At 44.9% G+C, this 26,860-nt stretch overlaps 1 protein-coding gene across 23 annotated transcripts in view; it reads right to left on the bottom strand.

Annotated features, from left to right (window-relative positions):
* Window positions 1-26,860, bottom strand: part of LOC140410875 (clathrin coat assembly protein AP180-like) — a 390,745-nt gene that overhangs the window by 71,598 nt on the left and 292,287 nt on the right. For 17 of the 23 annotated variants that reach the window (XM_072499615.1, XM_072499614.1, XM_072499616.1 and 14 more), the window contains 3 exons: window positions 18,808-18,908; window positions 17,011-17,025; window positions 16,694-16,846 (listed from right to left, as the gene is read on the bottom strand). In XM_072499615.1, the coding sequence (XP_072355716.1) occupies window positions 16,694-16,846; window positions 17,011-17,025; window positions 18,808-18,908 (269 nt within the window). The remainder of the gene's footprint in view (window positions 1-16,693; window positions 16,847-17,010; window positions 17,026-18,807; window positions 18,909-26,860) is intronic. The other 6 variants (XM_072499622.1, XM_072499619.1, XM_072499634.1 and 3 more) reach the window with 2 other exon arrangements.

Here is a 26,860-nt window from a genome sequence, read left to right as displayed (position 1 = left end):
TTCTCGGATGCAACTGATCGGCTTCATAACTTTCAATGATTGTATTCAAAGTGAAGGGTGATGCCACTATTTTCAACTTCACAAAGTTACATCCTTGTAAGACACAAAGGTGAGATAAACAGAGGACCCGCTGTTTTGCAGTATGCCTGGATCTCAAACTAATGCATGAAGAGAAATGGAACAAAAATTTGAAAGCGGTACAAATTTCTCAGAGCCACCCAGGAAGTGCAGTTTCTTAGGTGCGGCAACATATCGATGCACTGCAACAAACCTAATCAAAGTCACAAATAGTATCTGATGCAACTGTGAAATGATAAATTTTCATCCTTTAACCTGTCTTCACCCTTTGATTTTGCTGATCATACCATCCTCCTCCAATACCTCCTGCTCACTCTCGTGCAGCTCCGTGGGACTGCACCCGCCTGGTTCCATTCCCACCCGTCTGGTCATGGCCACAGAATCAGCTTTAACACTTTAACTTCCTGCTCCTGAATCATTGCCTTTGGAATCTTGCAAGGTTCCATCTTTGGTCCCCACTTATTTCTCATCTACATGTTACCCCTCACCACAACATCCAAAAACAGTGTTTCCAGCTGAACACAGGTTTTGCAGTTCCACCTCACCTTCACAGTCTCAGATATATCATGCTGCTCATCAGACATCAAGTATTGGATGCACAGACATCTTCCCCAATAAAGTATTGGGGAGACCAAAGCTATTGCCCTCAGGTCCATCACAAACTGCCATCTTGAGCCTCTAACTCCATCCTGGATCACAAAATTTGTCCTCATTTTAGTCTTAAAATAGGAGACGCCTTGTTGCTAAATTGTGACCCCCAATTCTAGATTCCCCCATGAGGGGAAATGTCCTCTCAGTATCTAACCATCAAACCCCTTCAGAATCTGATGTTTCAATAAAACCATTTCTCATTCTTTAAGCTCCAATCAGTACAGCCCAACCTGCTCAATCTTTATCCATCTCGTTATATACTCATTGTAAGGTCATCTCATCCATAAGATTACAATTTCCCAACCCTATTCCCCACTAAACATTGGTCAATCATCGTTTCATACGAGTGATATTGTAAAAGTTCTCTTCTCCTTGGGTACAGTTTCCCTTTCAAATTCATCACTCCTTTCCTCTTCATAAAAAAATCGGCAACAGTCTGCAAGGCCCAAGTCAAGGTGCTGATGGGATGCTCGCCAGTTGGTTGATGGGAACTCCATCAGCAGCCAAGAAGCTGGAGACCATCGAGAACAAAGCAGCCGCTCGAGTGACAGTCCCTCCACCCCCATGAGGGGAAATGTCCTCTCAGTATCTAACCATCAAACTCCAGTTTAACCCAGTCCTTGCAAACCACCACTCCATCTCCAACCTCTTTTTACGCTCCATTAATCCATGGTCCTTGTAAACTGCCACCCCATCTCCAACCTCTTTTTACTCTCCAAGGTTCTTGAACATTTCTTCAACTCCTAAACCAATGCTCATTTTCCTGAAGTCCTTACCTGAACCTCTCCAACCCATTCTCTTCCCCAATCCCCAAGCCTATCTACTTCCACCTCTGCAACTTTCCTGGTCTCAATGCCCATCCATATGTTTTCTTTAAGAACCACCAGAATTATCACTCCAATGCTTTTCTCGTCAATCTCCCATCTTCCACCTTCTATATACGTGAGCTCATCCAGACCTCTACTTCCCATTTCCTAACTCTAAAAGTGCCCTTCGTCCATGACTGACATTGAGCCATTGGTGGACTGGAAGTCAATCATGAACTTCTCAGAGTCACTGAACTCCACAGCACAGAAAAAGCCTTCAATCTATCATGTCTGCGCCAGTCAAAAACAACCACCAAACTATTCTAATCCCACTTCCCAGCACTTGGCCCATAGCCTTGTATGCCATGGGATCGCAAGTGCGCATCTAAATACTTCTTAAATGTTATGAGGGACTCTGCCTCCATCACCCTTTCAGTCAGTGAGTACCACACTCCCACTGCCTTCTGGGCAAAAAAGTTCCCCCTCACATCCACCCCCTCGAAGCCTCCTGCTCCTTACCTTAAATCTATGCCCCCTGGTCATTGATTCCTCTACCTCGGGGAAAAGCTTCTTCCTATCTACTCTACCTATGCCCCATATAATTTTGTACATCTCCATCATATATCGCTCTTCTTTCTCCTCTCTCCCCCCTCCCCTCCCCCCCCCCCCCCCTCCCAGATTCCAGAACTGCACACAGTACTCTAGCTGTTGCCTAACCAATGGGTTCTAGCCCTCAGGTTCAAATCTCTCCATGGTATCACCCCCTTCTCCAACCTCCTCTATTCCTATAAACCCCAGAACTGTGTCCCTCCAATTTTCTTGCACACACCTGGCAGCCTTCATTACACTATTACTGGTTATGCTTTCAGATGTAAAGGCTCTAAGCTCTAAACCTCTCCACTTTGCTCTCCAATTTTAAGATGTTTTCTAAAACCTATATTCTTGACTATGCTTTTAATCACCTACCCTATATGTCACCTTTTTCAGCTGTGTCAATTCTTGAACAATCCTATGAAGCATCCCGAGATGCTTTGCCACATTAAAGATTCTATATAAATGCAGTGTTGCTGTTACCAATTTATGCTAGAGTGGGTCCAAACTGGACAGTGCTTACATGTACATGCCATGATGCATGTATGGAAAAATTTATAAATGCTCACATGGCAACATTTAACATGCCATGAGTCATGCTGCAAGATCAGTAAAACAGATTTTACCATTTAGTGTACTGCAATTCAACTTCTCAGAGGAATAATTTTTGGATTTACAGTTTTCAGTAAACAAAATACATGTATCAGTTTTAAATTAGAGTTAAAAAGGAACAATTTCAAAAGTGATAGACTACCAAGCATTAAAGGCTAATTGCCCTACATTATATTGATTGTGTCTCTCTGAAAACAGAGATAATTGAGCAATGACGTAACAAGGCATTCTTCTGACATTTTCATTGAATGATTTGTTCCTCTTGCAAACACTGGATTTAGGAGTTATTTCTTGTATCTCAGTAGAGTTAGTACAAAGAACAATGCAGCACAGAAACAGGCCTTTCAGCCCTCCAAGCCTGCACAGATCATGATGCCTGTCTGAATTACCCTTCTGCACTTCTGGGATCCATACCCTTCCATTCCCAATATATTTGTCAAGCTGCCTCTTAAATGCCACTTTCATACCTGCTTCCACTACCTCCCCCAGCAGCGTGTTACAGGCACTTACCACTGTGTAAAAAAAACTTCCCTTGCACATCTCCTCTAAACTTTGCCTCTCGTGTCTTAAAACTATGTCCCTAATAATTGACTTTTTCACTCTGGGAAAAAGCTTCTGACTATCCACTCTGTCTATGCTACTCACAATTTTGTAAACTTCTATCAGGTCGTCCCTCAACCTCTGTCGTTCCAGTGAAAACAATGAGTTTATCCAACTTCTCCAGACCAGGCAACATCCTGGTAAATCTCTTCTGAACTCGCTTCAAAGCCTCCACATCCTTCTGGTAGTCTGGGGACCAGAATTGTACGCAATATTCGAAGTGTGGCCTAACTAAGGTTTTACACAGCTGCAGCATGACTTACCAATTTTTATACTCAATGCCCCGACTGATGAAGTTGCGCCTTCTTGACTACCATTTCCACCTGTGTTGCCACTTTCAGTGATCTGTGGACCTGTATGCCAAGGTCTCTCTGCTTGTCAATATTTCTAAAGAATCTACCATTTACTGTAGACTTCCTACCTGTATTAGACCTTCCAAAATGTTTTACCTCACATTTGTCTGCAATAAACTCCATCTGCCATTTCTTTGCCCAAGTTTCTAACTGTATCCTGCTGTATACTCTGACAAACCTCATCACTATCCACAACTCCACCAACCTTTGTACCGCCCGCAAACTTACTAACCAAACCAGTTACATTTTCCTCCAAATCATTTATATATACTACAAACAGCAAAAGTCCCAGCACGGATCCCTGTGGAACACCACTAGTCACAGCCCTCCAATTAGAAATGCACCTTTCCATTGCTACCCTCTGTCTTCTATGACCAAGCCATTCCTGTATCCATCCTGCCAGCTCACCTCTGATCCCGTGTAACTTCACCTTTTGTACCAGTCTGCCATGAGGGACCTTGTCAAAGGCTTTACTGAAGTCCAGTAAAGTCAAAGGCTTTACTGAAGAACTGGTCGGATTAGTAAATCTGTGGACGACACAAAGATTGGTGGAATTGCGGATAGCGATGAGGACTCTCAGAGGATACAGCAGGATTTAGATTGTTTGGAGACTTGGGCAGAGAGATGGCAGATGGAATTTAATCCGGACAAATGTGAGGTAATGCATTTTGGAAGGTCTGATACAGGTAGGGAATATACAGTGAATGGTAGAACCTTCAAGAGTATTGACAGTCAGAGAGACCTAGGTGTAGACGTCCACAGGTCACTGAAAGGGGCAACACAGGTGGAGAAGGTAGTCAAGGCGGCATATGGCATGCTTGCCTTCATTGGCCAGGGCACTGAGTATCAAAATTGGCAAGTCATGTTGCAGCTGTATAGACCTTAGTTAGGCCACACTTGGAGTATAGTGTTCAATTCTGGTCGCCACACTACCAGAAGGATGTGGAGGATTTAGAGAGGGTGCAGAAGAGATTTACCAGGATGTTGCCTGGTATGGAGGGCATTAGCTATGAGGAGAGGTTGAATAAACTTGGTTTGTTCTCACTGGAAGGAAGGAGGTTGAGGGGCGACCTGATAGAGGTCTACAAAATTATGAGGGGCATAGATAGAGTGGATAGTCAGAGACTTTTTCCCAGGGTAGACGGGTCAATTACTAGGGGGCATAAGTTTAAATTGCGAGGGGCAAGGTTTAGAGATGTACGAGGCAAGCTCTTTATTTATTAAAAAAAAAATTTTTTTTAATCGTTTTTACAGTGTAGTGGGTGCCTGGAACTCGCTGCCGGAGGAGGTGGTGGAAGCAGGGACGATCGTGACGGTTAAGGGGCATCTTGACAAATACACGAATAGGATGGGAATAGAGGGATACGGACCCCGGAAGTGTACAAGGTTTTAGTTTAGACGGGCAGCATGGTCGGCGCAGGCTTGGAGGGCTGAAGGGCCAGTTCCTGTGCTGTAGTTTTCTTTGTCGTTTTCTTTGTTCCATGTAGACAACATCCACTGCCCTTTCTTTATCAAAAATCTTTGTCACTTCCTCAAAAAAGTCGATCTAAGACTTCCGGGTGCGGCGATGACCAGCTGAGTCGCACGTTTCGGCAGCTCCCTGTGAAACGGACTTTTGGGCTCTTGATAGGAGCCCCAACGGCAATTTTGACGGCTAAAAACACTGTGCGGTAAACCAGAAGGGAATCCCCCCTGGATACGGATGGAAAAAGGAGGAGAGAGTGGCCAGATTGCAGTGGATCCTTTAGAACAGCGGCAAGGAAGGCAAGCAAAAACCAAGATGGCGTCGGAAGGTGGCAGTTTAACATGGGGCCCTGAACAACAAGAGTTCTTGAAATGCTGTGTGGAAGAGATCAAAAAGGAAATGAAGAAAGAGCTGTTGGCCCCGATACTACAGGCGATCGAAGGGCTAAAGGAGGAACAAAAGACCCAGGAGCGGGAGCTTCGGGTCGTGAAGGCAAAGGCAGCCGAGAATGAGGACGATATACAGGGCCTGGTGGTGAAGACGGAGATGCAGGAGGCACATCAGAAACGATGTGTGGAAAGGTTGGAGGCACTGGAAAACAACGCAAGGAGGAACAACCTGAGGATTCTTGGTCTTCCTGAAGGTGTGGAGGGAGCGGACGTCGGGGCATATGTGAGCACGATGCTGCACTCGTTAATGGGAGCGGAGGCCCCGGCGGGTCCGTTGGAGGTGGAGGGAGCATACCGAGTGATGGCGCGAGGACCGAGAGCAGGAGAAATTCCCAGAGCCATAGTGGTGAGATTCCTCCGTTTTAAGGATAGAGAAATGGTCCTTAGATGGGCGAAGAAAACTCGGAGCAGTAAATGGGAGAACGCGGTGATCCGCGTTTATCAAGACTGGAGTGCGGAGGTGGCGAGAAGGAGGGCGAGCTTTAATCGGGCCAAGGCGCTGCTTCATAAAAAGAAGATAAAATTTGGAATGCTGCAACCGGCAAGACTGTGGGTCACATATCGAGGGAGGCACCACTACTTTGAGACGGCGGATGAAGCGTGGACTTTTATTGTGGAAGAAAAACTGGAATGAGCGGGTTATTAAAAAGAACGTTCGAACAAAGTGGTGGGGCGAATGTGGGGGGCAAAGAGGGGTTTTATGTACTAATCCTGCGATGTGGTAACTTTTCTCTCTCCCACAGGTGGTGATGGGGGAGGAGGGGAGGTGGAGGAGATGGGGCGTTGGCCATTGGGGGCGGGGCCAAGGGAGAAGCGCGGGCTTGGTTCCCGCGCTATGATAATCATGGCGGGAATAGAGAAGCAGGAAGGAGGGGGCGTCGCACGGTGCGAGCCGAGGTCACGGGGGGAAGCCGAGGTCAGCCAGAGTTTGCTGACTTTTGGGAGCAACATGGGGGGAGTAATTACGCTAGCGGGGATCTAGCGGGGGGGGGGGGGGGGGTGGGAGGGGGGAATTACTGGGTTGCTGCTGCTGGGGAGAGGGGGGAGCTGGTATGGGAGAGGATGGGTGGGGGGGCACCGCCTGCGGGAGATACAGCTGCGTGGGAACCGGGTGAGGAGCTGGAAAAAGGTGATGGCTAATCGACAAGGGGGGGGGTAGGAAGCCCCCCAACTCGGCTGATCACGTGGAACGTGAGAGGGCTGAACGGGCCGATAAAGAGGGCACGGGTACTCGCACACCTTAAGAAACTTAAGGCAGATGTGGTTATGTTACAGGAAACGCACCTGAAACTGATAGACCAGGTTAGGCTACGCAAAGGATGGGTGGGGCAGGTGTTCCATTCGGGGCTAGATGCGAAAAACAGGGGGGTGGCTATATTAGTGGGGAAGCGGGTAATGTTCGAGGCAAAGACTATAGTGGCGGATAACGGGGGCAGATACGTGATGGTGAGTGGCAAACTACAGGGGGAGACGGTGGTTTTGGTAAACGTATATGCCCCGAACTGGGATGATGCCAATTTTATGAGGCGGATGCTAGGACGCATTCCGGACCTAGAGATGGGAAAGCTGATAATGGGGGGAGATTTTAATACGGTGTTGGAACCAGGGCTGGATAGGTCGAAGTCCAGGACTGGAAGGAGGCCGGCAGCAGCCAAGGTACTTAAAGATTTTATGGAGCAGATGGGAGGTGTGGACCCGTGGAGATTTAGCAGACCTAGGAGTAAGGAGTTCTCGTTTTTCTCCTATGTCCATAAAGTCTACTCGCGAATAGACTTTTTTGTGCTGGGTAGGGCATTGATCCCGAAGGTGAGGGGAACGGAGTATACGGCTATAGCCATTTCGGATCACGCTCCACACTGGGTGGACTTGGAGATAGGGGAGGAAACAGGAGGGCGCCCACCCTGGAGAATGGACATGGGACTAATGGCAGATGAGGGGTTGTGTCGAAGGGTGAGGGGGTGCATTGAAAAGTACTTGGAACTCAATGATAATGGGGAGGTCCAGGTGGGAGTGGTCTGGGAGGCGTTGAAGGCGGTGGTTAGAGGGGAGCTGATATCAATAAGGGCACATAAAGGGAAGCAGGACAGTAAGGAACGGGAGCGGTTGCTGCAAGAACTTTTGAGGGTGGACAGACAATATGCGGAAGCACCGGAGGAGGGACTGTACAGGGAAAGGCAAAGGCTACATGTAGAATTTGACTTGCTGACTACAGGCACTGCAGAGGCACAATGGAAGAAGGCACAGGGTGTACAGTACGAATATGGGGAGAAGGCGAGCAGGTTGCTGGCACACCAATTGAGGAAAAGGGGAGCAGCGAGGGAAATAGGGGGAGTGAGGGATGAGGAAGGAGAGATGGAGCGGGGAGCGGAGAGAGAGTGAATGGAGTGTTCAAGACATTTTATAAAAAATTATATGAAGCTCAACCCCCGGATGGGAGGGAGAGAATGATGGGCTTCTTGGATCGGTTTGGAATTTCCCAAGGTGGAAGAGCAGGAAAGGGTGGGACTGGGAGCACAGATCGAGGTAGAAGAAGTGGTGAAAGGAATTAGGAGCATGCAGGCGGGAAAGGCCCCGGGACCGGATGGATTCCCAGTCGAATTCTATAGAAAATATGTGGACTTGCTCGCCCCGGTACTGACGAGGACCTTTAATGAGGCAAAGGAAAGGGGCCAACTGCCCCCGACTATGTCTGAAGTAACGATATCGCTTCTCTTAAAGAAGGAAAAGGACCCGCTACAATGCGGGTCCTATAGACCTATTTCCCTCCTAAATGTAGATGCCAAGGTCCTGGCCAAGGTAATGGCAATGAGAATAGAGGAATGTGTCCCAGGGGTGGTCCACGAGGACCAAACTGGGTTTGTGAAGGGGAGACAGCTGAACACGAATATACGGAGGTTGTTAGGGGTAATGATGATGGCCCCACCAGAGGGAGAAACGGAGATAGTAGTGGCGATGGATGCCGAGAAAGCATTTGATAGAGTGGAGTGGGATTATTTGTGGGAGGTGTTGAGGAGATTTGGTTTTGGAGAGGGGTATGCTAGATGGGTGCAGCTGTTGTATAGGGCCCCAGTGGCGAGCGTGGTCACGAATGGACGGGGATCTGCATATTTTCGGCTCCATAGAGGGACAAGGCAGGGATGCCCTCTGTCCCCATTATAGTTTGCACTGGCGATTGAGCCCCTGGCGATAGCGTTGAGGGGTTCCAAGAAGTGGAGGGGAGTACTTAGGGGAGGAGAAGAGCACCGGGTATCTTTGTATGCGGACGATTTGCTACTATACGTGGCGGACCCGGCGGAGGGGATGCCAGAAATAATGCGGATGCTTGGGGAGTTTGGGGATTTTTCAGGGTATAAATTGAACATGGGGAAAAGTGAGTTGTTTGTGGTGCATCCAGGGGAGCAGAGTAGAGAAATAGAGGACCTACCGTTGAGGAAGGTAACAAGGGACTTTCGTTACCTGGGGATCCAGATAGCTAAGAATTGGGGCACATTGCATAGGTTAAATTTAACGCGGTTGGTGGAACAGATGGAGGAGGATTAAGAGATGGGATATGGTATCCCTGTCAATGGCAGGGAGGGTGCAGGCGGTTAAGATGGTGGTCCTCCCGAGATTCCTCTTTGTGTTTCAGTGCCTCCCGGTGGTGATCACGAAGGCTTTTTTTTTTTTTTAAAAAGGATTGAAAAGAGCATCATGGGTTTTGTGTGGGCCGGGAAGACCCCGAGAGTGAGGAAGGGATTCTTACAGCGTAGCAGGGATAGGGGGGGGCTGGCACTACCGAGCCTAAGTGAGTATTATTGGGCCGCTAATATTTCAATGGTGAGTAAGTGGATGGGAGAGGAGGAGGGAGCGGCGTGGAAGAGATTAGAGAGGGCGTCCTGTAGGGGGACTAGCCTACAGGCTATGGTGACAGCCCCATTGCCGTTCTCACCGAGGAACTACACCACAAGCCCGGTGGTGGTGCTACACTGAAGATTTGGGGACAGTGGAGACGGCATAGGGGAAAGACTGGAGCCTTGGGGGGGTCCCCGATAAGAAACAACCATAGGTTTGCCCCGGGGGGAATGGATGGGGGATATGGAATGTGGCAAAGAGCAGGAATAACGCAACTGAAAGATCTGTTTGTGGATGGGAAGTTTGCGAGTCTGGGAGCGCTGACCGAGAAATATGGGTTGCCCCAAGGGAATGCATTCAGGTATATGCAACTGAGGGCTTTTGCGAGGCAACAGGTGAGGGAATTCCCGCAGCTTCCGACACAAGAGGTGCAGGATAGAGTGATCTCAAAGACATGGGTGGGGGATGGTAAGGTGTCAGATATATATAGGGAAATGAGGGACGAAGGGGAGACTATGGTAGATGAACCAAAAGGGAAATGGGAAGAAGAGCTGGGGGAGGAGATCGAGGAGGGGCTGTGGGCAGATGCCCTAAGCAGGGTAAACTCGTCGTCCTCGTGTGCCAGGCTAAGCCTGATTCAGTTTAAGGTATTACACAGGGCACATATGACTGGAGCACGGCTCAGTAAATTTTTTGGGGTGGAGGATAGGTGTGCGAGGTGCTCGAGAAGCCCAGCGAATCATACCCATATGTTTTGGTCATGCCCGGCACTACAGGGGTTTTGGATGGGGGTGACAAAGGTGCTTTCAAAAGTAGTAGGAGTCCGGGTCGAACCAAGCTGGGGGTTGGCTATATTTGGGGTTGCACAAGAGCCGGCAGTGCAGGAGGCGAGAGAGGCTGATGTTTTGGCCTTTGCTTCCCTAGTAGCCCGGCGCAGGATATTGCTAATGTGGAAAGAAGCCAAGCCCCCGGGGGTGGACACCTGGATAAATGACATGGCGGGGTTTATAAAGCTAGAGCGGATTAAGTTCGTCCTAAGGGGGTCGGCTCAAGGGTTCACCAGGCGGTGGCAACCGTTCGTCGAATACCTCGCAGAAAGATAGACGGAATGGGAAAAAGAAGGCAGCAGCAGCAGCCCAGGATCGGGGGGGGGGGGGGCGGGGGGAGGAACCAGAAGGACTCTCAGGGTTGTTAAAATATACTGTATAGTATGTATAGGTCGTTGCTACAGATAATTATATATTGGACTATTAAATTATATTTTTGGAGAGTGTTACTTGTGACAAGGCAGTTGCCAATTAGGGCTAGTTTTCATTTTTGTTATTTATTATTTATTCATTTTTTGTTTATAAAATAGGTCATTGTTATTTGTGTTGTTATAATATTGTGTAAAGGATGCACAATGTAGTGTTGGTTGACCAAAAATTTTCAATAAAATATTTAATAAAAAAAAAGTCGATCTAAGTTAGTGAGGCACCAAATCCCGTTCACAAAACCACGTAGTCTCTCGCTAATAAATTCTATAGATTATTGTAGATTAACTGTCGTGGTGCATATAGGCACCAACGATATAGGTAAAAAACGGGATGAGGTCCTACAAGCTGAATTTAGGGAGTTAGGAGTTAAACTAAAAAGTAAGACCTCAAAGGTAGTAATCTCAGGATTGCTACCAGTGCCACGTGATAGTCAGAGCAGGAATGACAGGATAGCTAGGATGAATACGTGGCTTGAGAGATGGTGCAAGAGGGAGGGTTTCAAATTCCTGGGACATTGGAACCGGTTCTGGGGGAGGTGGGACCTGTACAAATCGGACGGTCTGCATCTGAGTGGGACCGGAACCAATGTTCTCGGGGGTGTGTTTGCTAGTGCAGTTGGGGAGGGTTTAAACTAATGTGGCAGGGGAATGGGAACCGATGTAGGAAGTCAGTGGGGACGGAAACAAAAGGCAGGAAGGGAGAGTGTGTAAAGCATGACCAGAGAAAGCAGGGCAGAGAGCAAGGAAAGTCTACATTAAACTGCATTTATTTCAATGCAAGGGGCCTGACGGGCAAAGTGGATGAACTCAGGGCATGGATGGGCACATGGGACTGGGATATTATAGCTATGACTGAAACATGGCTAAGGGAGGGGCAGGACTGGCAGCCCAATGTTCCGGGGTACAGATGCTATAGAAAGGATAGAACAGGAGGTAAGAGAGGAGGGGGAGTGGCGTTTTTGATTTGGGAGAACATCACGGAAGTACTTAGAGGGGATATATCCGAGGGTTCGCCCACTGAGTCTATATGGGTGGAACTGAAAAATAAGAAGGGAGAGATCACCTTGATAGGACTGTACTACAGGCCCCCAAATAGTCAGCGGGAAATTGAGGAGCAAATATGTAAGGAGATTACAGATAGCTGCAAGAAAAATAGGGTGGTAATAGTAGGGGACTTGAACTTTCCCAGCATTGACTGGGACAGCCATAGCATTAGGGGCTTGGATGGAGGGAAATTTGTTGAGTGTATTCAGGAGGAATTTCTCATTCAGTATGTGGAATTCACTAGAGAGGGGGCAAAACTTGACCTCGTCTTGGGAAATAAGGAAGGGCAAGTGACAGAAGTGTTAGTGAGGGGTCACTTTGGGACAAGTGACCATAACTCCATTAGTTTTAAGATAGCTATGGAGAATGACAGGTCTGGCCCAAGAGTTAAAATTCTTAATTGGGGCAAGGCCAATTTTGATGGTATCAGACAGGAACTTTCAGAGGTAGATTGGGGGAGACTGTTGGCAGGCAAAGGGACGGCTGGTAAATGGGAGGCTTTTAAAAATGTGTTAACCAGGGTTCAGGGTAAGCACATTCCCTTTAGAGTGAAGGGCAAGACTGGTAGAAGTAGGGAACCCTGGATGACTCGAGATATTGTGACTCTGGTCAAAAAGAAGAAGGAGGCATATGACGTACATAAACAACTGGGATCAAGTGGATCCCTTGAAGAGTATAGAGATTGTCGAAATAGAGTTAAGAGGGAAATCGGAAGGCAAAAAGGGGACATGAAATTGCTTTGGCAAATAATGCAAAGGAGAATCCAAAGAGCTTCTACAGATACATAAAGGGAAAAAGAGTAACTAGGGACTGAGTAGGGCGTTGTCTACATGGACTTTAGCAAAGCCTTTGACAAGGTACCGCATGGTAGGTTGTTGCAGAAGGTTAAAGCTCACAGGATCCAGGGTGAGGTTGCCAATTGGATTCAAAATTGGCTGGACGACAGAAGACAGAGAGAGGGTGGTTGTAGAGGGTTGTTTTTCCAAACAGGAGGCCTGTGACCAGTGGTGTGCCTCAGGGATCGGTGCTGGGTCCACTGTTATTTGTGATTTATATTAATGATTTGGATGAGAATTTAGGAGGCATGGTTAGTAAGTTTGCAGATGACACCAAGATTGGTGGCACAGTGGATAGTGAAGAAGGTTATCTAGGATTGCAACGGGATCTTGATCAATTAAGCCAGTGGGCCGACGAATGGCAGATGGAGTTTAATTTAGATAAATGTGAGGTGATGCATTTTGGCAGATCGAATCAGGCTAGGACCTACTCAGTTAATGGTATGGCGTTGGGGAGAGTTATAGAACAAAGAGATCTAGGAGTACAGGTTCATAGCTCCTTGAAGGTGGAGTCGCAGGTGGACAGGGTGGTGAAGAAGGCATTCGGCATGCTTGGTTTCATTGGTCAGAACAGTGAATACAGGAGTTGGGACGTCTTGAAGTTGTACAAGACATTGGTACGGCCACACTTGGAATACTGTGTGCAGTTCTGGTCACCCTATTATAGGAAGGATATTATTAAACTGGAAAGAGTGCAGAAAAGATTTACTAGGATGTTGCCGGGACTTGATGGTTTGAGTTATAAGGAGAGGCTGGATAGACTGGGACTTTTTTCCTTGGAGCGTAGGAGGCTTAGGGGTGATCTTATAGAGGTCTATAAAATAATGAGGGGCATAGATAAGGTAGATAGTCAACATATTTTCCCAAAGGTAGGGGAGTCTAAAACTAGAGGGCATAGGTTTAAGGTGAGAGGGGAGAGATTCAGAAGGGCCCAGAGGGGCAATTTCTTCACTCAGAGGGTAGTGAGTGTCTGGAATGTGCTGCCAGAGGTAGTCGTAGAGGCGGGTACAATTGTGTCTTTTAAAAAGCATTTAGATAGTTACATGGGTAAGATGGGTATAGAGGGTTATGGGCCAAGTGCGGGCAACTGGGACTAGCTTAATGGTAAAAACTGGGCGGCATGGACTGGTTGGGCCAAAGGGCCTGTTTCCATGCTGTAAACTTCCATGATTCTATGAACTTCTGCAGGTTAGATAAGATCAGATAACATTTCCAGGATTTACCCATTACAAGATTGGAATGAAATGGTCATTAAATTAAAATACAACTGCGGCTATTCTGTACCTGGTCAAACTTTTGAACCCCTTTCAACAATTTCGATTTAGTAGAAAAATGAATATAACTAGAATTGTTGAACAGCGAAGAGCTGCATTGTAAGTGGACAAGATACAAGGATATGAGAGTAGGGAGGTTATGCTTCAGTTACACAGGGCATTGGTGAGGCCACATCTGGAACAGTGTGCATAGTATTGGTCTCCTTATTGAAGGAGGGATATAAATGTATTCTAAGCAGTTCAGAGAATGTTTACTAGATTAAACCTGGAATTGGTAGGCTGTCTTCCAAGGAAAGGTTGGACAAGTTAGGCTTGTATCTGTTGAGTGCAGAAGGTAATATTTAAACTAATTGAACCGGAGGTGACTTGACAAGGTGAACTTGGAAAAAATAGTTTCCTCTTGTGGGAGAATCTAGAACCAGGGATCATTGTTTAAAAATAAGGGGTCGCCCTATTAAGACGATGAGAATTATTTTTCTCTTGGAGGGTAGTGGGTCTTTCGGACTCTCTTCCTCAAAAAGGCGGTGGAAGCAGAGTCTTAATACTTTTAAGGCAGACATGGATAGATTCTTGATAAGCAAGGGAGTGAAAGGTTATCGAGGTAGGCAAGAAGTTGGAACGGAGGTTAAATGAGATCAGCTATGATGTTATCGAATGGTGGAGCAGGCTCGAAGGAAAGAGAGACCTACTCCTGCTTATAATTTGTATGCTCAGGTTTGAAAATCATTTGACTTTTCCAGTAAGTCTGGTTGCTATGGTTAAAAAAAAAAACACATAGCTGCAGGAGTTATGTTTTGATTTAATTTACACATTAAATAGTTTTAACATACTTGTCCTAAATGCAATGTTATGGCTATATTGGTTGAAACATTACCAATGATATGAAACAGAAATTTAAACATTACTCTTAACTAAATGCCAATTGGAGAAGTCACATGACATGTCTTGCTTAAATCGCAGGCTCAGAGAATCTGCAAGAGACCTGTGGTTGGATAAAGTAGCCTGTACAAGATACAGGTGCAAAGAAATGCAAAATAAATTGAATTAATTTCTTATGTTCGTATGTATTAATTTCTTATATTCTTATGTATCAATTTCTGGGGCTGGTTTAGCACACTGGGCTAAATAGCTGGCTTTTAAAGCAGACCAAGGCAGGCCAGCAGCACGGTTCAATTCCCGTACCAGCCTCCCCGAACAGGTGCCGGAATGTGGCGACGAGGGGCTTTTCATAGTAACTTCATTTGAAGCCTACTTGTGACAATAAGCGATTTTCATTTCATTTCATGTCTATTCCAGTGCCTTATATTGCTAATGTACAGGTGATATTAACATGAGGCTGGTTTAGCTACCAGAATAACCTGATATCATTATCTAGGTTCACTTCCAGTCCGGATAAAAATTCATTAATCTGAAACATTAGGCTGAATATTAACTCGGGGGTGGGAAACCCAGAAAACAAGATCAATGTTCAAGCAGAATTTAATAGCTGAATCTGATCAGGACTCTCTCGATTACCACTCTATTATCAAGCAGTCACCCAAAAGTGAGAGATCGCCAGCTATTGGGATATAGGCCGTTGGCACGAGGCCATGGAGCAGAGAAGACCTGGGGAGTTTGGGCAGTCTTGGGTCATCAGGGACCAGAGGCAGACCAAAGGCTGTGTTTGGGGAGACTGGAGGTCAGAGACAGATCAGTACCCAGAATTGGGGAGACCAGAGATTTGAGGCTTCGCAGAGGAGACTATTGGAGGGCGAGGATTGGTTAAACAGGTAGAGGATAAATGGGCATTTATTGTCCATCGTAATTGCCCTTGAATTGAGTGGCTTGCTAGGCCATTTCAGAAGGTCTGGAAGGCAAATTTTGTTCCCGAAAGGACATTAGTGAACCAGATGGGTTTTTAACAACAATCAACAATGGTTTCAGATATTCCAGAGGTTCACCAATTGAAATTTCACATTCTGCTGTGATGTGGTTTGATCCCAGAGAATTACCCTTGGTCTCTGGATTGCTAGTCCACTGACAATACCACTACCTGATCACCTGGATATCACACTCACCCGTTAACAGATTTCCTAAAGCAAAATTCAGCCAGAATTTTTCATTTTAATGACACAACCCAGCCATTTGGAAGTTTCAGAATTTCCCCCCCAATAGCTGCTACTGTCTCCACAAATGCTGTCTGGCCAACTTCCATTTGGCTGGAGGCCCTGGCTCAGAATGGCTGGTAGCGCTGTCGTCTCAGGAGCTTCAGTGGCAGTATGGGCCAGGACTGGGATGACAAGCAGTCCTGGATAAGCTAAAAGGGAGTTCTTGAGGGAGGCACCCTCTCCTTTTCTATCAAGGCCCAAGCACTGGTGCGGGCAAAATTCCCCCCTTCCTCTGAACTCCTCCTGCTAGCCTAAAAAATGGAGGATGGGGGCAGTCCTGGCCTCAATTGGTGCAAGGCCACATAGGCTGCCCTAGACCTCACCCACCACATGTAAAATTGCAGATAGGTCAGCAGTAGGCAGGAAGGTCACCATGAAACCTTTAAGGGCCCTCCCCGTTTGTAAACCTACAGGCAGGATACTGTAAAATTCTGCCCATTATGAATAGGCACCAAGTTAGAACAAATAAAAGAACTTTAAAGAAGATACAGATAATTTCATATCAGAATAAATTTAATTGAACATTTACAATCACCACTTAATTTAAATCTTAGGTTTCCATAATCCAGACATGTAACAGCCCAAAAGGAGACATTTCCATATCAATTGTAGCCAAGCAAAGACAACAGAAATTGCTGAAAATCTTAATTGAGCTAAGATCCCTCCTGTTGCCGAGATACCATCAAGACACCCAAACTGACCTCCAAAAAGATCCAGATCAGTGGTTGTTGCTGTAGCAGCAGGTGTAGCAGTATCAGCAGTTGTAGGAGGGGTGGTCAAGGAAGCCTCTGTTACAAATGGATCAGAAGGTTGTGCCTCAGAGGCATTAGGAAGGGCAGGAGAAGTCAAACAATCTGTATTGCAAGTGTCAAAAGTAAGGGAGAGGGGAAAAGAAAAAAGAATAAAAACATTCTCTTGAAGCCAGAATCCAATCTGTTGTTCAGCAAGCAATGTAAAGGTGTGAGATGATGGTTTGTCAATATTAAGGAATTCTAATAAAATACATTAAATTACTCACCTTCACCCAAGAGATCTGTTTTATCCATTGCAACAGTGCAGAGTAAAGAAAGTGTAAAGAGATAATAGTTCAAAAATGCTTACCTTTAGTTATAAAAGGTCACTATAATATGGATTTCTGAAAATTATTTTTAAAATTACAGTAGCCAAGTTAATTGCCAAGAGTATTGAAACAATGCCACATTCAATATTATCACATCACATTTTTTGCCTACTTCCCACAATCATCAGGTTCTTGCAGCTTATGTCAGTTTATTAAGAACTGTTCAGAATAAAAATGCTACTTCTGTGCCAGCTCAAGTTTCAAAAGATAGCAACACAAATTTCAATAAATCTTTTTATCCCCACCATTTTTAAACATTCACATTCTATATGGAATGTGATGTAATTTTTAGTTACATAACGAGCATCCCTACTGGTGAGGCTGAAATAATAGACATGTTAAAAGTTACAAGGTTTCAAACGCATTGTGATCAGCTCAAAAAGGTTTTCAACAGAAATAATCTTCTACATTCTGTAGCTTAAGAAAAGCAATTGAAGCTGCTGGGTTTGCGCATACATGTAGAAATAGGATTCTGTTCGCCGTTATTTCTAGATGTTCATGTTATACAATAGTTAATGTTGCCCAAGACAAGTGCAATTAAGTAGTACTACAAGATATTTAAAATTTACCCTATAATATATACATGTGCTTTACATTTTGTATCTTTCATGGAAGTCAGCACTTCTCTTCAAATGCCATTTCTGGGTAACCCTCATTAGCATGTTTAAAAAAAATTCTGCCAAAACCATCTCGCTGAAAGCCAAATTAAGCGAAACAAAATTATCAGCATATCCTTTACCATGTTTATCAGCCACGGCCCAAGAGAGTAGATCAAGCTGTACGTCAGTGGATCATGTATAAACGCAGTCAATTCATTGAACTACAAAAATGGCAAAAACAAACTTGAAGGGATGGCTGGAGTGATATGACAAATAAAAGGTTTGCTATATAGCTCAAATATTAAAATAACCAGTTTGTCACCAGAACTGTATTTGCCCATTCTCCTCATTTTGTATTTGTATTTTTCTTCATCTTGTTATTTCTACACTTGCTATATATCAAATATATACCAATTTCCTCATTAAAGCAGAGTGAAATGCAGCATAAAGGGGAGGAAACAAAGTTTTAAATGGAGCTGCTGCTTTTAATTTAAAACAGACTACCCAATTTGATTGAATATCTGAAAAACATCCGAGTCATACAAAAATGTGTGAGGTGACATTTTATTCTTTTAGGTTAGATTTTGTTTTGCTATTAAATGAGTGCCCTTACTGCCGGTATTTAATGCAATCCGCACATCTTGAAGCCTTCAAAGTATTTAATATATTGATCATGTAACTTGAAAATTGGTCTAAATTACTTAATGAGGTGACCATCAGGAAAATGGTCTAAATTACTTAAGGAGGTGACCATCAGGAAAACAAATTAATTAAATGTTTTGTACAAGATCGCTTTTCTTCCTATAATCATTTTTTAAAACTTGATTTCAGGCTAAAATGTAAATTTTTGTATTTAGATTCAAGTAAATTTTAAAAAATCTATGCCAAAGAATTAAGCCAGAATCTATGCGCTATATTGCTCATTCCAACAGAAATCCTTCTCCAAAAATTGATAGTGGCAAAGAGATATAACCAGGAAGGTTCAGTACCAGTCGTCATGATTTTCTGAATCCGAAAATGGAAACTACAACAAAACAATGTTTTAAGAATATCTTGCCAATGGGTTAAAAATATTGTTGCAATGCACCATTCTTACCTCCCCATGCACTGGCTGGTGAATTAGCAGCCACTGTTGATTGCACTGTAGATGTAAAATCTGGTTGTAAGTCAAGAAGATCACTGGACAATTTAGATGCACTGAAGTGAAAAAGAAAATTAATAATTATTTCAAATTATTGAAATACTTCTCCCATTTAAATTCAGGTACTGGCATTACAAAATAGGCACAATTGTAATACATTTGCAGTGTTCTTTAGTGCAGACATTGACATAGAAGTGCTTTTATTACAGATTTCAAATAAATACTTTTAAAAAAGAAACATTACCCTTAGAAACCATCAGTGCAGACACTTTAGGGACTATCAAATTATCTGATTTATATGCAACTATGGTGTTTTGAATTTTGTCGAGGGGAAAAATATTGCCTCCTAGTTCTAACCAGATACACGCATCCCCAAGTGACGTTTGTAATAGGAGTCCAGTTGTGCACAAGACTTTAAAAAGGTCAGTTTTTTTTAGGGGGGACGACAATATAGTATTACAAATGTCAATTACATTTAAAATAGGTCATTAGTTTCGGCAGCTAAAACATACATCTAGGTACATGAAACTGGGGCAGTTGCGTTTCTCAAAAACAAACATACTGAGCCATGGTTGTACAGTTCCATCATTCATTTGGATTCAGAAACCCAATGCAAATTCATTAAATTTGCAAATGGTACTCAACTATTTAGGTTACGAATTAACATCTGGTGGGTCAGAATGACAAAATAAAGTTGAATACTATGCAAGTTAATAGGAGATAAGGTAGTGGGAGATAAATTTTCATGTCACAAACGATAAACACCATGGCATTTTAATAGGCAAGGGTGAAATTAAGAGACTTATTGTAAAACATGTAACCATCTGCCTACTGTGAGCTTTCTTTAACCTGTAATCCTTAGGCAAGGATTGGATACAAATACATTATTGTATTTGCTTCAAAACATTGTTAGGGTTAGGGAGTGCCATGAGATAAAGTGGGTTAAAGTCCAATTTTATCAAGACTGAAGTACGGACCTGGCAAAGAAAAGAGCTGCCTTTAACGAGGTGAAATCAGTTTCATATCAAGGAGGATTCCTGTTTGGTATAATCTACCCAGTCCGCCTCCTTGCGTCTGTTGGGGAGAAGGATTGTTTCTTCGATTTTTCTGAAGAAGCAAAATCCTTTATCCAAAGACTTGAGCTCTGTACGAGTCTTTTTCATGTTGGGTGTGGGCGTCTCTGGTTAGGCCACCATTCATTGCCCATCCCGAGTTGCCCTTCAGAAGGTGGTGGTGAGTTGCCTTCTTGAACCGCTGAAGTCCTTCAGGTATAGGTACACCCACTGTGCTGTTAGGGAGGGAGTTCCAGGATTTTGTCCCTGTGACAGCGAAGGAATGGCAATATATTTCCAAGTCAGTGTGCTGAGTGACTTGGAGGGGGACCTTCAGGTGGTCAGGCTCCCAGGTATCTGCTGTTCGTCAGTATAGATGGTAGTGGTCGTGGGTTTGGAAGATGCTGTCGAAGGAACATTGGTGAGTTACTGCAGTGCATCTTGTAGATGTTTGGGTTTGAATGTTTGTGGAAGGAGGGTTTGAATGTTTGTGGAAGGAGGAGAAATCAAGCAGGCTGCTTTGCCCTGGATGGATACTAGAGTGTTGTTGGAGTGCACTCATCCAGACAAGTGGAGAGTATTCCATTACACTTCTGACTTGTGCCTTGTAAATGGTAGACAGGCTTTGGGGGAGTCAGGAGGCGGGTTACTCGCCGTAAGATGGCTAGCCTTTGACCTGCCCTGGTAGCCACAATATTAATGTGGCTAGTCCAGTTCAGTTTCTGATCAATGGTAACCTCCAGGATGTTGATTGTGGGGGATTCAGCGATGTTAATGCCATTGAATGTCAGATCCTCTCTTGTAGGAGATGGTCATTGCCTGCCAATTGTGGCACAAATGTAACTTGCCACTTGTCAGCCTAAGGCTGGATATTGTTCAGGTCTTGCTGCATTTGGACATGGACTGCTTCATTATCTGAGGAGTCATGACTGGTGCTGAACATTGTTTCTGTGCAGTCATCCGCAAACATCGAAGCTTCTGACCTTATGGTAGAAGGCAGGTCATGTATAATGGTGTTCGGAAGCTTTCATATGGTTTGTTTGTACCGAAGCTGGAGTTTATAGTTATTGGGTTTTACAGGTGTTTTTTCGTATTATCGTTGCATGGCAAAATATAAAAGTGTTATTTTTCATGCCGTCCAGCTAATGAGGTTGGCTGACGGAGTTACAAGAGAGGGTTTGCTGCAGCTCCTCGCAAACAGTTTGTGAATAGGAGCTTAGAATGTCATTTTGGAAGGGTCTTGGGGATAAGGGAATGTTTGTTACTATTATTAAGGGGTGTTGTTGGGATGGTGAGGGGTGGAGAGAAGAGGTTGCTAATGTTTGTCAGTTGACGGTGTCTACAAATCTCTGTCTAGTCATTTGACTTGATTGGGCTGTGATCTTGGGGGTATTTCTTCACGTTGTCTTTGAGATCCCTTGCGTGATATTCCTCAGTGGATCGGTGTACGGAGTAAAGGGGATCTGCACTTCACAACCTGGAATGGTAAGGATCTAAATGGTCCAGTGAAGAGGGCTAGGACTTTTGCCCATCTTGGAATCTAATGGTGGCCATGGAGTGAACGGTCACACATTTGGTGGCTCCTGCTCAAGGTGGTATTTTTCGGTCTTCTCCCCGTCTGAAGGGCAAAGTTTAGGATGGAAAGAGATGTCGGAGTGCCTGGAGAAGGTGCAACTCCTCTGGTGTGGCGAAGAACATTGGGGAAGTCATGGCCGTCATGCTCAAGGTAGTGGTTTGGAGGTTGGGGCGGGGGGGGGGAGAAAGAGAGAAAGAGCGCATAGGGAGAAGGCAGAATGGGCAGAGGCTGGTGGAAGAGGGTTTGATGATGGGCAGGAGGTATTCTGCGGCCCCGGATCGGGCAGAGCTGTTGAAGGAGAGGCAAAGGCTCCAGATGGAGTTCGGATTAGTGTCCATGGGGTAGGCACTGGGACAGCAGTGGAGGGCCAGAGGGGTAGTATATGAGTATAGTGAGAAGGCCAATAGGATGCTGGCCCACCATCTGAGGAAGCAGGAGACGGTGAGGGAGATTGGCAGAGTAAAGGACGAGGCAGAAAGTGCAGCGTTGGACCCGGTGGGGGTGAATGGGGTGTTTGAGGCTTTTTACAGGAGATTGTATGGGTTGGATCCCCCGGCCATGGGGGAGGGGAAGAGGAGGAAATGCAGCAGTTCCTGGATGGGCTGGAGTTTCCCAGTGTTGGATATCACTTTATGCAGATGATCTACTGCTGTACATTACAAGTCTGGTTCCCTCCGTGGTTGACCCAATGCAGATACTCACTACGTTTGGCACCTTCTCTGGTTACAGGCTAAATGTGAGTAAGAGCGAGTGTGTTCCTGTGAATCTACCTGCTAGTGGAGCTCAACTTAGTTCATTGCCTTGACCTTCGCACAACCGAACAAGGAATCTGTTTCAGATTTGTATGGCCTTATTCTTTCATCGAATTCCGCCTCTTTGGAGGAGGTAAAGCTAAAATGGGAATGGGAACTGGGCCTTGTGTTTACTGATGAGACTTGGAGAGAAGCCCTCTAAAGGGTGAATTTCACTTCATCGTGCGTCAGACTGAGTTTGATTCAGTTTAAGATATTACATGGATAACATTGGACCAAGGCAAGGATGAGTGGAGAACATGCATTATCACTGCTTGCCTGCACCAGCTAACCACATTCCTAAACATAGTACTTTGCATCAGTATTCATCAAAGAGAAGGACTTGGTGGATGATGGGACTAGGGAAGGGTGCACAGATAGTCTGGGGCATGTCGATATCAAAAAGGAGGTGGGTGTTGGGCATCCGATCAAGGTAGAAAAGTCTCCAGGGTCTGGTTACAATTTACTCTAGAAAACAACGGAGGCAAGGGCGGAAATTGCCGGGGTTCTAACAGAAATCTTTGTATCCTCATTGGCTACAGGTGAGGGTCCGGAGAACTGGAAAATAGCCAATGTTGTTCCTTCGTTTAAGAAGTGTAGCATGGATAATCCAAGAAATTAGAGGCCAGTGAGCGCTTACATCAGTTGCAAGGAAATTATTGGAGAGGATTCATTCCCATTGGAAAACAAATGGACTTATGAGCGAGAGGGAGCACAGATTTCTGAAGGGGAGGTCGTGTCTCACTAACTTAGTGTTTTCTGAGGAAATGATGAGATGATTGCTGAAGGAAGGGCAGTGGGTGTTGTCTACATGGACTTCTGTGAAGCATTTGACAAGGTCCCTCATGGCAGACTGGTACAAAAGGTGAAGTCACACGGGAGCAGATGTGAGCTGTCAAAATGGATACAGAACTGGCTTGGTCATAGAAGTCAGAGGTAGCAGTGGAAGGGTGCTTTTCTGAATGGAGGGCTGAGACTAGTGGTGTTCCGCAGGGATCAGTGTTGGGATCTTTGTTGTTTGTAGTATATATAACAGGGACTATAACACAGGGCTAAATCGCTGGCTTTGAAAGCAGACCAAGGCAGGCCAGCAGAACGGTTCATTTCCTCCCCGAACAGGCGACTTGGGGCTTTTCACAGTAACTTCATTTTTGAAGCCTACTTGTGACGATAAGCGATTTTAATTTCATTTAATTTCAAATGATTTGGAGGAAAATGTAACTGGTTTGATTAGTAAGTTTGCAGATGACACAAAGGTTGGTGGAGTTGTTGATAGTGATGAGGATTGTCAGAGGATATAGATCAGTTGGAGACTTGGGCAAAGAAATGGCAGATGGAGTTTAATCTGGACAAATGTGAGGTAATGCATTTCGAAGGTCTATACAGATGGAAGTATACAGTAAATGGCAGAATATTTAGGAGTAGTGACAAGCAGAAAGATCTGGGAGTATAGGTCCACATATCACTGAAAGTAGCAATGCAGGTGGAGAAGATAGTCAAGAAGGCATAAGAACATAAGAACTAGGAGCAGGAGTAGGCCATCTGGCCCCTCGAGCCTGCTCCGCCATTCAATGAGATCACGGCTGATCTTTTGTGGACTCAGCTCCACTTTCTGGCCCGAACACCAGAACCCTTAATACCTTTATTCTTCAAAAAACTATCTATCTTTATCTTAAAAACATTTAATGAAGGAGCCTCAACTGCTTCACTGGGCAAGGAATTCCATAGATTCACAAACCTTTGGGGGAAGACGTTCCTCCTAAGCTCAGTCCTAAATCTACTTCCCCTTATTTTGAGGCTATGCCCCCTAGTTCTGCTTTCACCCGCCAGTGGAAACAACCTGCCCGCATCTATCCTATCTATTCCCCTCACAATTTTATATGTTTCTATAAGAGCCCCCCTCATCCTTCTAAATTCCAACGAGTAACAGTCCCAGTCGACTCAACCTCTCCTCGTAATCCAACCCCTTCAGCTCTGGGATTAACCTAGTGAATCCCCTCTGCACACCATCCAGTGCCAGTACGTCCTTTCTCAGGTAAGGAGACCAAAATTGAACACAATACTCCAGGTGTGGCCTCACTAACAACTTGTACAGTTGCAGCATAACCTCCCTAGTCTCAAACACCATCCCTCTCTAGCAGTGAAGGACAAAACTCCATTTGCCTTCTTGATCACCTGTTGCACCTGTAAACCAACTCCTGCACTAGGACACCCAGGCCCCTGCACAACAGCATGTTTTAATATTTTATCATTTAAATAATAATCCCTTCTGCTGTTATTCCTACCAAAATGGATAACCTCACATTTGTCAACATTGTATTCCATTTGCCAGACCCTAGCCCATTCACTTAGCCTATCCAAATCCCTCTGCAGACTTCCAGTATCCTCTGCACGTTTTGCTTTACCACTTATCTTAGTGTCGTCTGCAAACTTGGACACATTGCCCTTGGTCCCCAACTCCAAATCATCTATGTAAATTGTGAACAATTGTGAGCCCAACACTGATCCCTGAGGGACACCACTAGCTACCGATTGCCAACCAGAGAAACACCCATTAATCCCCACTCTTTGCTTTCTATTAATTAACCAATCCTCTATCCATGCTATTACTTTACCCTTAATGCCATGCATCTTTATCTAAATCAGCAATCTTTTGTGTGGAACCTTGTCAAAGGCTTTCTGGAAATCCAGATATACCACATCCATTGGCTCCTCGTCATCTACCGCACTGGTAATGTCCTCAAAAAATTCCACTAAATTAGTTAGGCACGACGTGTCCTTTATGAACCCATGCTGAGTCTGCCCAATGGGACAATTTCCATCCAGATGCTTCGCTATTTCTTCCTTGATGATAGATTCCAGCATCTTCCCTACTACCGAAGTTAAGCTCACTGGCCTAAAATTACCCGCTTTCTGCCTACCTCTTTTAAAACAGTGGTGTCACGTTTGCTAATTTCCAATCCGCCGGGTCCACCCCAGAGTCCAGTGAATTTTGGTAAATCATCAAGAGTGTATTTGCAATTTCTCTAGCCATCTCCTTTAGAACTCTGGGATGCATTCCATCAGGGCCAGGAGACTTGCCTACCTTTAGCCCCATTAGCTTGCCCATCACTACCTCCTTAGTGATAACAATCTTCTCAAGGTCCTCACCTGTCATAGCCTCATTTCTATCAGTCACATACGGCATGCTTGCCTTCATTGGCCGAGGCATGGGAGAATAAAAATTGGCATGTCATGTTGCAGCTGTACAGACCTTAGTTAGGCCACACTGGAGTACAGTGTTCAATGCTGGTCACCACACTACGAGAAGGATGTGGAGGCTTTGGAGAGGGTACAGAAGAGATTTACCAGGATGTTGCCTGGTATAGAGGGCATTAGCTATGAGGAGAGGTTGAATAAACTTGGTTTGTTCTCACTGGAAGGAAGGAGGTTGAGGGGCGACCTGATAGAGGTCTACAAAATTATGAGGGGCATAGATAGAGTGGATAGTCAGAGACTTTTTCCCAGGGTAGACGGGTCAATTACTAGGGGGCATAAGTTTAAATTGCGAGGGGCAAGGTTTAGAGATGTACGAGGCAAGCTTTTTATTTATTAAAAAAAAAATTTTTTTTATTTATTTTTTTTTAAAATTGTTTTTACAGTGTAGTGGGTGCCTGGAACTCGCTGCCGGAGGAGGTGGTGGAAGCAGGGACGATCGTGACGGTTAAGGGGCATCTTGACAAATACACGAATAGGATGGGAATAGAGGGATACGGACCCCGGAAGTGTAGAAGGTTTTAGTTTAGACGGGCAGCATGGTCGGCGCAGGCTTGGAGGGCCGAAGGGCCAGTTCCTGTGCTGTAGTTTTCTTTGTTGTTTTCTTTGTTCCATGTAGACAACATCCACTGCCCTTTCTTTATCAAAAATCTTTGTCACTTCCTCAAAAAAGTCGATCTAAGTTAGTGATGCACCAAATCCCCTTCACAAAACCACGTCGTCTCTCGCTAATAAATTCTATAGATTATTGTAGATTAACTGTCGTGGTGCATATAGGCACCAACGATATAGGTAAAAAACGGGATGAGGTCCTACAAGCTGAATTTAGGGAGTTAGGAGTTAAACTAAAAAGTAGGACCTCAAAGGTAGTAATCTCAGGATTGCTACCAGTGCCACGTGATAGTCAGAGTAGGAATGACAGGATAGCTAGGATGAATACGTGGCTTGAGAGATGGTGCAAGAGGGATGTTGTCTGGTCTGGAGGGTATTAGCTATGAGGAGACGTTGGATAAACTCACTGTTTTTACTGAAACAACAGAGGTTGAGGGGGTGACCTGATAAAAGTTTACAAAATTATGAGTGGCATGGACAGAGTGGATAGTTAGAAGCTTTTTCCCAGGGTGGAAAAGTCAATTAGTAGGGGACATAGGCTTAATTTTTTAATTTTTAAAAATTTATACAGATGGTGGTGAGTGCCTGGAACCCGCTGCCAAGGGGAGGTGATGGAAACAGGTACAATATCAACATTTAAAAGGCAGCTTGACAAATACATTAATAGGATGGGAATAGAGGGATACAGACTCCGGAAATGCAGAAGGTTTTAGTTTAGACAG

This window comes from Scyliorhinus torazame, chromosome 4, assembly GCF_047496885.1.
Source record: "Scyliorhinus torazame isolate Kashiwa2021f chromosome 4, sScyTor2.1, whole genome shotgun sequence".
Lineage (NCBI taxonomy): Eukaryota > Metazoa > Chordata > Chondrichthyes > Carcharhiniformes > Scyliorhinidae > Scyliorhinus > Scyliorhinus torazame.
This window is presented reverse-complemented; position numbering and strand designations above follow the sequence as displayed.